This window comes from Stenella coeruleoalba (assembly GCF_951394435.1).
Source record: "Stenella coeruleoalba genome assembly, chromosome: 16".
NCBI classification, from domain to species: domain Eukaryota; kingdom Metazoa; phylum Chordata; class Mammalia; order Artiodactyla; family Delphinidae; genus Stenella; species Stenella coeruleoalba.
In genome coordinates, this window is record NC_137162.1 from 57943251 (window position 1) to 57955491 (window position 12241).

At 38.0% G+C, this 12241-nt stretch overlaps 1 protein-coding gene across 6 annotated transcripts in view; it reads right to left on the reverse strand.

Moving 5' to 3' along the window:
- KAT6B (lysine acetyltransferase 6B) overlaps nt 1-12241 on the reverse strand; it is a 195667-nt gene that overhangs the window by 52445 nt on the left and 130981 nt on the right. For all 6 annotated transcript variants that reach the window (XM_079900955.1, XM_079900954.1, XM_079900953.1 and 3 more), the window contains exons 5-7: nt 4377-4492; nt 4068-4149; nt 1488-1620 (exon numbers count right to left, since the gene is read on the reverse strand). In XM_079900955.1, coding sequence (XP_079757081.1) covers nt 1488-1620; nt 4068-4149; nt 4377-4492 — 331 coding nt within the window. The remainder of the gene's footprint in view (nt 1-1487; nt 1621-4067; nt 4150-4376; nt 4493-12241) is intronic.

A 12241-nucleotide genomic window follows, 5' to 3' on the forward strand; every position in this document is an offset into this window, starting at 1 on the left:
TCAGAATGCTACATTTGGACTATATCTGGAATCAATTGTCCAGAAAGGATAATACGTTTATAAAGCATGTAAAAAGGAAAACTCCCTAGACTGTCTTAAAAATTCCTAAGCTCAAAGGACAATTTTGGACAAACAAAAAGTTAGGATTGGTGCCAGATGCAATTTTCAGCTGTGTCCTTTGTTTAGAAAGTTATATCCTAATTTGGTTTTCTTAATTGGGCCCTGAGGATACAGTCCCATTTCGGGAAAAATGCTTACACTGGACGAATGGAAAAACATATAATTTCTACTTCAAGAGATGCTAATATGAAAGATTTTATTCATGAATAGGTTTCATGTTTGCCTCTAGAAATGAACACAAATTCCATATTAAGATGTCCACCAGTTAGAAGGTTTTCATAACGTTTCATAGAACACTTTAGAAAGGAGCATGCATTTTTCTATTTCTCCTTTGGGAGGTAAAGGTGCGGGAGAATACTGTTTTTCTGAGAGCAGGTAATAAAGTGAATTGCTTCAGATAAAATTGGGGGGGGGGGAAGAGTAAGCAAGTAAATTAGACACCTGGTGTTTCTTCACTGTGTGTGCAGAGCTCTATTCATTTCTACATCACAGTGACCCTTTCACTAAGCCTAAAGAGAAGGGCAACGGTCTTATTGATAGAGCTGCTTCAGATATGCAAGTCTACTGATTTCATTTCTAAACATCTTACCTAATGCTGATAGTCAGTCAGTTCTATACTCTATATAGGTTAAAAAAAATACATCCATTTCTCCTCTTATCTTTTCTCTACTTCTCCAAGTAACTCCTACTAAATGTTCTACTTGGCTTTAAAGGCATCTATGTGGCAACAGGCTAGAGGAAATGGGGCTATCATAGTAGAACTGCAGGCTACTGCAAATATATTATTTTGTCTGTATGTTTGCACACATGTGCACATACCAAATGGTCTTGTCTAACTCTTTGGAGGCAAATTAGGACAGTAGTTTGCAGGTTTCTTAGAAGTTCCTATTTCAGAAAAGGGATCTTAAAAAGTTGTAATACTAAATTAGCACCAGAAAAGAGAAGTATTTTTCTAAAACGTTATCTGGGGTAACAAAAGAGAGTCACTAGAGATGTGAACAAATCCCTCTCTTGTTTTAAAAACCCCCAGAAAAAATATTCATGTAAGTAAGCTCTTCTAATGTTCAGCCAATAATAAAGTAGACAGAAAAACTGTTTCCAATTCTTACATTCTGCTTCTATCCTGCTGCTTGAAAAATGTCACTTAGCATCACAGATACTGCCAACAGAAGACCCCGAAATGCCAACTGTAATTTAAAATGTTATTTTCAAAAAAATTTCCACAGCTTATGCAAAAGGAGAAATATTCCTCATCCCTTGAGTTTGTAAAAATGATACTAAAAAGATAATGGAATCTAAGGGGGTTACAATCAACTATATCTTAAAGCACAACATTAAAGATTTCTTTTGATAAGATCTCAACCTACAACAATCGTTGCTTTAATTTATTTTTCGGTCGTCCAATGGGTTTTGCATATCGTCGTTTTATTTGTGCAGCTTTCTCATGAAGTAGTTTTCTTCCCTTTTTCTTTGGTCTGCAGACTTGGCAAATCCACATCCCTGAATTAATATATATATGAGAAAAATATTTTAATGTTTGATTTTAGGAGAGAGATTAAATATAAACTGCAGCTGTAATAAGCTGCCCAAGGATGCCTGTATGCAGAAATTGACCCTAGAAGATGGATCACTCCCTTCTGTCATTCTCCTCAGGAAGCTGTCATTAAAGGTCAATTTCCCCAGGGTCAAGGTGCTGAGAGCAGAGGGCTGACCCATCTCAGAACTCTTCCAATAAGGCTTTTCCCAACATGTCACCAAACTTCCCTAGACCATGTAAACACACATGAAAACCCAATCTTGTCATATTATATATCTTTTGATTTGAGGGAGACATTTTCAAGTCAATTGTTTTTTTGAAATTTCTGGGAAAAAAGTATTTGTTTTGTCTCTTTTTGAAAATTTTCTAACTAAATTATAAGATATAGTTTTTAAAATTAAAACTTAAAATGTTTAAGTACTATGGAGCTACAATAATTAAAACTATGCACCTGGCATATGGAAGCAGGTCAATGGATAAGAACTGAAAGGCCAGAACAACTGAAAAGTTTAGCATATCATGAAGGTTGTATTTCAAATCAGTGGGGAAAGGATGAAACGACTGAGTAAAGGGTGATAGAACATACAGCTGTCTATCTGGAAGGAAAATAATTATTTCCTATCTTTTATAAACACAAATTCTAGGCAGATGAATATTATATGGCAAAATTAAATGTTACAAGCACCAGGAAAACTATGTGGATATTAATATAATCTAAGCATGACTGACATGTAAGACTGAAGCCATAAAGAAAGAGATTCATGGATTTGACTACATAAAAATATAAAGAGCTTCTGCAAATCAGTAAGAAAAAAGTGAAAACCCCAATGAAAAATGATTAATGAATAAAAACAGGTACTTTACAAGATGATATACAAACAACCAATAATCAAACACAAAAAAGTTCAATTTCATTATTTAAAGAAAAAAATCATCAGACATCTTTTTTCTGTTATCTAATTGGTAAAAATTTTAAATAAAAACACTGTATTACATTGAATCTAAGATACCACTGACTATAAGATGCATCTGATTTCAAAGATGTTAAAATGTTTTTTAAAAAAGTGTGTCTTAGATTCAACGAAATATAGTAATAGTGAGTGCTGGTCATTTATACAGGGAAACAGGTATTCTCATACACTGGTGGTTGGTCTGAAAACTGATACAACCTTTCATGTACACAGTCTTTGATCCAGCAATTCCTCCCGGAGGAATTTATCTTAAGGCAATAATTGTGGATGGAAAAAATTGGAAACACTTGTAATATCCACAATAGGGGATTGGTTAAATAAGTTATTCTTTTCTTTACATGGGGTTGCAAAATCAATTATGTTCAGGAACCACCCAGGTATAATATATATGACTGAAGCAAGCTGAAATGTAAGGCAACAGGTTGCAGTGAGACTGAGGCAGAATGGGGCACTGACAATTCAAATGCAAAATTTAAAAAAGATTGCACCAGCTCTTCTGTAACGCAGTTAAGAGAAGTCTTTAAAAAATATATAGAGAGATACAGATAGATAGATGATAGATAGATAGATAACCAACAAAACATTTCTGTGGCCCACAGTCACCAGGTTTGTAACCCCTGCTCTATGTACTATGGAGTTCTACACACTTATTAAAAAGTATGTTTAGGAGAACATTTAATGATGTGGGAATGTGAAAAGCTATTGTTAAGAGGGAAAAACCATAAACATGTACAGACTGTTCCATTTCTTTTTAAAGGGGTGGGTGGGGGCAGGGAAGGAATTTCTAACTGATTGTTCTTATTCCTTTTTGCCAATCTATATTTTCTACATCTTTCACAATGAAAATGTATAAATTTTGTAATAAGAAAGCAAAGTTATTTTTAATGTTTAATATATTATCATATGAGAAAAAGAAGGCTGAGCTTGGCTGACTACCCGATAAACAGAAAAGAAAATCCATATTCTATATGGATATATCCATGTAAGATAGTTCAGATCCTCATGTTCAAAATTATCAACTAATGGCCAAGAAAATGGTGATGGCTCCTGTCATAGGACTTTTCTGGAGTCATCATTATCACCATCATTGAAAATAGGTAATTTCTTACCTCTGAACATTGTACTGAATAACATGGAGAGTACTCTAAACTTTTGACCTACCTAATCTAAACTTATTCTAATAGGGGAGTGGTTTCAGGACAGGAATGGTCTTTTTAGTCCTGTGGATGAATTAGAGTATTTATCATATACATTACCCCCAAACTCAATGCTCTTACACTTCTCTGCTCACAACCTGTACTAAACCCTCAAGTATAGGGAAGGTAGGAGGGATGAAAAAAATGCTTAAGGAACCTGTATACTTCTGAGCTGTCAGACATTAGGACAAGGCTAATGTGTACACAATAAAACACATTTTTAAATATGGTTTAAAATTTCACCTTTTGGCATTCTGGAAAGTGGGGGATCACAGCACTCCATATGGAATCCTCTATCGCAGGAGTCACAGAAAAGCATATTATCCTGCAATATAACATATTAGAGACTAATTGAGACTGAAATCAACTGTAAAAGGCCACAAATTCTTATGTTATCCAATTAACAAAAATAAAATATAAGGAAGGAGCACCACGATCCCTGTTGAAATGTATTTAAACATTTAAAAATAGCAACAATCTATAAAAATGAAAAACCTTAACACTGAAAACTAACAATTTACCTGGAGACAGACTACTGAGAGCCATACTTACTGCATTTTTGCCTTGGATTCTACATGCACTGCATGTCTTGCATTCGATGCACTGCCACCTTAAGGCCTTTACGTTTGTTGTTAATTCAGGACAAAATTTCAAACAGGATGGGTGTCCTACAAGAATAAAAAGCAAATTGCTTTATGGGACTGGTGCCTTCAATTTTTTAAACTCCCGTTCCCTAATATTTAATAGATGGTGATGATGCCAGCCAAAGAACCTTAGGAACCTGAAAGTACAAAAAGATCAAAGAGGGAATTCCCTGGCAGTCTAATGGTTAGAACTCCGAGCTTCCATTGCAGGGGGCACAGGTTCGATTCCTGGTTGGGGAACTAAGATCCCCCGCAAGCTGCATAGTGAGGCCAGAAAACAAACAAAAAACCATATCAAAAAAAATATATATATATATATCAAAGAATCCAAATTACACTTTCCTTTCTGTCTCCCCCGCCCCACCCCCATATGTGAGAGAGTGACTGTACAAATGTTTTCCCTAAGAGAAATTTGGAAAATTTACGCCAATTCTAATCACAAGTGTTGGAGAACTTGAAGATAACGTATGCTCAAGATCATGTTCTCATGCCTGTGCCTTCTGTTAAATCTCTTGACCTCGCCCTCTTCATCGATCACCATCTACTCCGAAGTTTTCTGGCTTGCCAGCCTGCGAGGAGAGTGCCGAAGTTCAAACAATTCCTGCTCTCTGAGTATAATGAAATCTTAAAACAACAGTTAACTAACTAAAAATCTGCGGCTGCTTAACATAATACAACAAACAAATGGAAAAAAGAAAACAAAATCCAATAGCATACAAAGAATGTCCCATTGCTGGGATACACAAAGAAGAAACTATTGCCATCTTGCCCCTGGGACGCTGAACTTAAAATCTGTAAGTAGGAGTAGAAACAGTGAATTTGCAAGTTGCAAGATCCAGGCTAAATGGAATATGCCAAGAAACATACCCTTAGCAAGTGTTCCCCCATTTTTCTGAGTGTTCAGCTTTTCTGCACTGTTTTGTTTGTTTGTTTGTTTGTAGTTTTTTTGCGGTATGTGGGCCTCTCACTGTTGTGGCCTCTCCCATTGCGGAGCACAGGCTCCGAACGCACAGGCTCAGAGGCCATCTGCACTGTTTTGGACACACTTTTCATCTAGCAGCTCTCACCTCACAGAGGAAAACTGGAGACCCGGAGGGGCAACGCCATTCAAGGAAGCCAGCCAGGCTACACTGAATAATAGATTGCTCCAAAAGGTTTGGGGAGTGTGAGCCTAGACTCTTTGGAAGGCAGTTCAGTTTAAAATTTGATGGTCTTTTATCACATAAACCTAAGATCTCCAAATTTGATTTTACTTTTCTAAATCTGGTCTTAAAACAGTAAGAACGTTAGTAAATTCCATGTGAAAGAACTTATTACCAAGCTGCAAAAGAAACCTGAGGGGTAATGAAAAAAAAAAAAAGCAGATCCTGAAATTTCAAAACTGTTTTATAATTTCCTGACTTTGGCAGGCTCATTGTTTAAATATGTAGTTTGGGTTGCTGCCAAAAAGGTCCTCCTCCCTAAAGCTTAACAGGTGCTTCATGAAATTCCACCCACCAGGAGACTTGGCTTTTTGAAGTAAAAACATTCAAAATCAATCATCAATACTGTTAATAAAAGCACACTATTCCTGAGTTAAAAAAAAAATCTAAACATCTGTATTTAAGATGTTGAGCAAATAAAATGTTGTCATAGGATTACGACCTCAGGCAGGAGAGACACCCAGGCAGATGCATTTAACCTATGACACTATTCTTTTACAAGGGCTTCTCTCATTCAAATGAATGTGGGGGGGAAGAGTTTAAATATATAAAAATGGTTATCAATCACCTCTGTCTGCTCAGGAACAGCAAAGACAGCTTGCTTTTTGACTTTAAGAAGTACACTCTGAAGGGGGAGGGGAAGTTCTACTTTGATCAGGTTTTTCCCCTCCCCTTAGGTAGTAAGGGGGGTAAAAACTCAAGTTTTAAAGAACAGCAATTTAAATTCCACCCTTAAAATGGGTCCCATCAGCTTAAAAGTATACCATTTACTTCTCTTTTTTTCTCCCTTTTTATTACTTCCTGTAAGTCATACATCACTAGCACATATGACCTCAATTTCATGCACTAAATTTTTCTCTACATCAAAATCTGCTTTTGTACTTTATAGCTCAATATCCAGCAACTAAGGTAATTCACATCATATTATATAGCTCAGTATTTATTCTCGCAGATATCCTATGAAAAATACTTTTTAATAATTAATTGTACATTTTGAAAGTTAATGGATTTCAGCCACTTTTAATCAAGAGCAAGGAATATGTTTCCTCTTATTGCTTTCTCTCAAAGTAATATTATATCTCAACTACTACCACTTAAGCTACCCTATCAAATTCTAAAATCTTCAGCCTATCTTTTCTTTAGGCAGCAATCTTACCTTTATTTAGCTCAAGAGAATTGGCCATAGATCCCTTCCAGCTCTAAATTTCTATGATTCTGTAAAGGATGCTGAGAGATGAAGAAACATTTCCTCTTTACTTTCTCACGGCCAACTTTAAAATAACACAAAAGACTGTAACTGAATCTTGACATACTACTACACAATCTATAATAATTAGATAAAGGACAACAATACTATTGATAATGCAAGTCCTTACCTCCCATTTAGCCATTCCATAAATTCAACAGTTCCCCCTAAAATTTGGGTTCTCTCTGATGACACAATTCAGGGCGGTTTACCCTTCTGGAGTTTGTTTTATTTTTGTGGTTTGCAATTTATCTGATTTGAGAACATAATATATATATTCATTCACTCATTCATTCCTATTACCAGCACATACTAAGCACTGGTAGCTTATAACAGTTTTATCTAGCAAAACCAGAGGCGTATTGTTTAAAATTAAACAAGTACCAGTGAGACCACAAACCAGTAGAAATGATTTTTGGAGTAAGTACTATGGGAGAAAAAAAAACATGGGCTCTGTAGTAGACAGAATAATGCCCCCCAAAGATATCTATACTGTAATCCCTATAACTTGCCAATATAGTACCTGACATGGCAAAAGGGGCTTTGCAGACGTGACTAAGGGTACAGGCCTTGAGATGGGGAGACTATCCTGAATTATCTAGGTAGGCCCAATCTAATCACGAGTACTTAAAAGCAGAGAATCTTCCAGCTGGGTTAGTAAGATGAGATGAAACGAGGAGGAGGAGAGGTTCAAAATAGCAGAAGGACTCCACCCAGTGTGGGGGAAGCCACACACAAGCCAAGGAATATGGGTGTCCATTAGAAGCAGGGAATGCCGTTCACCTGACAGCAAGAAAATGGGGATCTCGGTCCTGCATACGCAAGGAACTGAATTCTGTCAACAATTTTGTGGCAACGTGTTATAGCAGCAACGGAAAACTATGAAAGATTCAAGACACTCGGTCCCTCGGATTGGCTATCTGACCAACCATCTGTCCATCTGAGACACAGTGAGGAAAAAGACAGACATTTCAGATCACACAGTCCACCAGGAAAGACAACCATTAGACAAGAATTAGGATGGGGTGGCTTGGAGATATGGGTAAATCTAGCAGGAGGTTAGAGGCAGGCCTTCCTAAAGAAGAGACCCAAAGGATGAGTGGGAACAGATGGGACCAGAGGGGGGAGCAGGGTGGGAGAAGACGGCATGTGCAGAGGGAGAGGAGAACACGGTGACATTCAAGAAGAGGAAAGAGGTTTGATATAACTAGTGTGAAGGGGATGGTGATGTGCAAAGGGGTCAACAGGAGCCCAATCCAGAAGAGTGTTTTGGGCTTGGATTTTTCCTAAGGTTAACTGGAGGACACTAAAAAATTCTGTAATTAGATTTACAATTTTAAAAAGTAACTTAGGCTTAAGTATGGAAAATGGATAAGGGGAAAGAGGGTAAATATTAAAGTTAGGTTATTACAATAGCAGCTCTGAGCAGGTCTGGTGCGGGTTATGGATATACTGAGGATGTAGGATACATATTAGGACATAAAACCAATGCATTTTTGGTGATTTCTTGCTATGAGAGAATAGGATAGAGGAGGGCTTGTAGAACTGAATGAGTAGCTGGTGGGATGCCATTTGCTGAAACGGGAAATCCCTGAGGAGAAGCAGGATGTTGTCTGTTTGCTAAGATTTCTTTTTTTATTGTGGTGGTTGTATTTTGGGGGGAAGGAGCAGTGTAAGGTTCATCAGCTGCTTTGGATATTATCTCTGAGGAGCCTGCAGGGTGTCAAGTGGAGAAGTTCTGGAGGCATTTTTATCTAATGGTCTGGAACTCAAGAGAAGCTATGAAGCACAGTGAGGAAACACAGGGCCAAGGACAGAATCCTGAAGAAACTATGAGGGGATGAAGAGAGGCCAAGGAGCTCACAAAAGATCTGAAAGAAGTGGTAGAGAGAAAACACAGAGAATATGAAATCACGGAAGCCAAAGGATGAGAACATTTCAAGGAAAAATATTCTCAACAAGTCAAGTATGGCTGAGAGGAATATCTGGTGTGGACTGAAAGATGTCCATTAGATTGTGACCAAAACTTAGAAGGCACCTTTAGATTTTGCTACATGGAGGTCACTGTTAATCATACCAGCATAAGTTTAGTGAAGTAACAGGCCTGAACAAGGCTTCTGCTTCCTGTTACTCTGCTTGGATGGTCAATCCAGCTTTGGGCTTGTGGAGGGTGGGGCTCACCAACCCTTCCTCCTCCATCCCTGTCTATTCCTCTTTGGAGTCCATCTTGAGGTTTCTTTCTAGTCAAGGGTCTCCTTCCAAACCTAATTATTTCTGTATCTACTCAGTGTGAAACTGGATGACTAACCAACAAATCCCTGGGGCATTTTCTCACAGTAACCTTAAGAAACTAGTGATTTTAAAAATACACACACACACACACACACACACACACACACACACTATACACACACTGGTATACCCGTATATTACACCAACAAGCTCAGTCTGGGAACAGAAGGCAGGCAAGTTTTGTTTAGGGCTAACATACAAATAAAGACGAGCCCAGGAGAGACTTCAGGTCTCCTGAGAGTGGGCTGACATTGGACCCTGTGGCTCTGGCTCCCTTTACTGTACAAAGGTGATATTCCATCTCTCCCAGCTGCATCACAGCAGCCTTGCTGTCTCCAGTGTCAATGAGCTTCCACTTAGAATGATGCTATAATTTTGAACTGTGCACTTATCTTAGATTTGCTAATTTGAAAACACACATGCACACAACTCATCTGTAAGTAAGATTTAACCACCCAGCAATCTGAGCAGCAGACACAAAATTTCATTTGGTATAATATCTAATACTTATGTGAAGCTAATTAAAGATAATTTGGTCTTAATGAGGCAAAGAGAATATAACAGTGTTAATTTCAAAGTAGGCTGATCCATGAAAGTCAAGTAAAATCACTTCCTAGTCCCAACATTTCCATAGACCTGAAGACTACGTAATGAGTCCCACATTCATTTTAGTGCTTCGAATAATCTTTCATCTTTGGGTAATGTTTTATAGTTACTGATAATCTTCATAGCATTATCTCACTGGATCCTCACAACAGCCCTGTGGATGTGGGGTGCAGACGTCACCCTCTGAATTTCACAGATGTCTAAAGTTACAGTTCCATAGCCAGCAAGCAAAGAGGACTGGAACACCACATTTGGGTCTCCTTGTACTATGTACCTCATGTAAATGTCACTTCACATTTTTACTACCTGCAAACTTGAATTATTTTTTTCAAAAGAACTTCCAGCAGGAAAAGCATAGTTAAAGAATATACTGCCCATTTGCAGCACTGAGCCATCTTTAAAAACACAGAAATTTCTAATTGGCTTTACTTTATGATGTAAGCAGAAGGAAACACTTATTACTCAGGTCTATGAAATCTAAGCAGAGTCTAAATGTGATATCATACAAATGGTACTTCAGATAGAGGTGACTAAAAACCTACAGGAACATATGGGAAACACATTTAAGAGTGATCCTCCTTATGGGCTGCCATCTATATTTCCTTTTTTGGGTTTTATACTGCTATGGGTATTTTTTTCACAGAAACATCTTACATTAGGGATTCCTTTGATCATTACAAACAGTCTCAATGCAATCCCAGAACCAGTGGACTCTCTTGAGTGTGAGACAGTGGCCACTTCCATGAGGCCAACCAGGGCTACCAGCCACTCTGTAATTCCCACTTCCGAAACTGAACTGGACCATGACAATGGGGATCTCACCATTACTGGAGGACACCATTGAGCCAGCGGTGTCTAGCCTATTTTATTCTTTTTCCCTTATAATCACCAACGTGTCACAACAGAGCATTATAACTACAAAATCCCTCCAAGCTCTCTAAGAAGAACCATATTTTATTTTGGTCCTTCTATTTCAAGACTAGCAAATTGCAAAGTCCACTCATATACCAGATGAAGTAAATGTCTACAGTGCATCTCCCTGAGTTTGGAAAAAAAATTTTTTTGGGGGGGAGAAACTAAACTAGCTAAATCCAGACTGGCACAGTACACTCAAGGGAAGATTAAGTGAACCTTAACACTAGAGCCAGATCACACTGTGGAGTCCAGAGAAGTACTCCGAGCCTGTCCTCTACCCTAAACAAAGGGACATGATGACCCCAGAGCTTGAATTTCTGCCACGACCCATATCTCAACTCCAAAGCCTCTAGCTCATTCTACCTGAAGGGAGGAGGCTCACAAAATGACTCTGGATAGAAGCCTTCTAGATAGCATCCGCAATCCATTCTTCTCCATTTGTTAACACATTCTTGGCCGGAGACATATTTCGGCCACAGGCGTTAGTTTCTGCAAAAATCCCCCAGTCAATAATGTGTTAAAAAAGAAAATAAGAGATCATTTTTGAAAAGAGAAAACATAACACTACACCTATACACCCTGGAAAAGTAAGAAACTTCAGGGGGAAAAATATTTCAGTGACCTCCAAGTATAAAGGAAATCAAACCTCTCCTTTGGCAGGTCTTCCATCTGGGAAAGACGAAGGGAGATTGGTTACATCAGAAAATCTAAGATCTACCTGTTTAGAATTACAAGCCTTTATACCCTGTGAAAGAGGCCTTGAAGTTATGATCTAGGAGATAATGATCTCTTATCAGCTCAAGTAAGTGTATCACCAGAGGTAAGGAAATATATGAAGGGAACTTTTCTTTCCAGATTTAAGTATGTCTTTAATCTGTCTAGGCGCCCAGACAAATAGATACTCAAGAAATGAAACAGTTAAGGGTGTTTTTAAAGTACCACCTTAAAAATCACAAAGGGTAAACCCTAGACAAGAGAACACCACTAAATTTATCAGGCAGTTACACAAAACAATAATTCATTCAGAATGAGCCTCGTGGGAAAACCCAAAAGATAACTACAGAGTCAGAACTGATGAGTGAGGCACTACCTCACCAGGATAAAACAAGGAGATTGCAGGAGTGAAATTTATTAACCTGAACATACAGATAATGTTTCCATGCCCTTTTGTCACTAGCTATGATACCATGGGCAGGTGAAAGAGTTTTAATGAATCTGTAAAGCCCATCTAAAAGACTGTCAGAAAGCATTTCTCAAGCAGAGTTTGAAATGTCTTATTTCCAAGGCTCTCTCCTCTTAGTCAGGTTCTGAGAGCTGCAGAACCACTCAGGGCCTATCAAGTTAAACCTTCACAGGAGGAGGAAGAATCATCACACAACAGTGCCATTCGTCAGTGTGAAACATTTCCTCTATCTAACCAACAAGCAGCTGTCATAAATGATAAGATTTTAAATTACTTGCAGCAATCAAGAAAAATATCAAACATGCCAAACAACAACAAAAATCCCACAA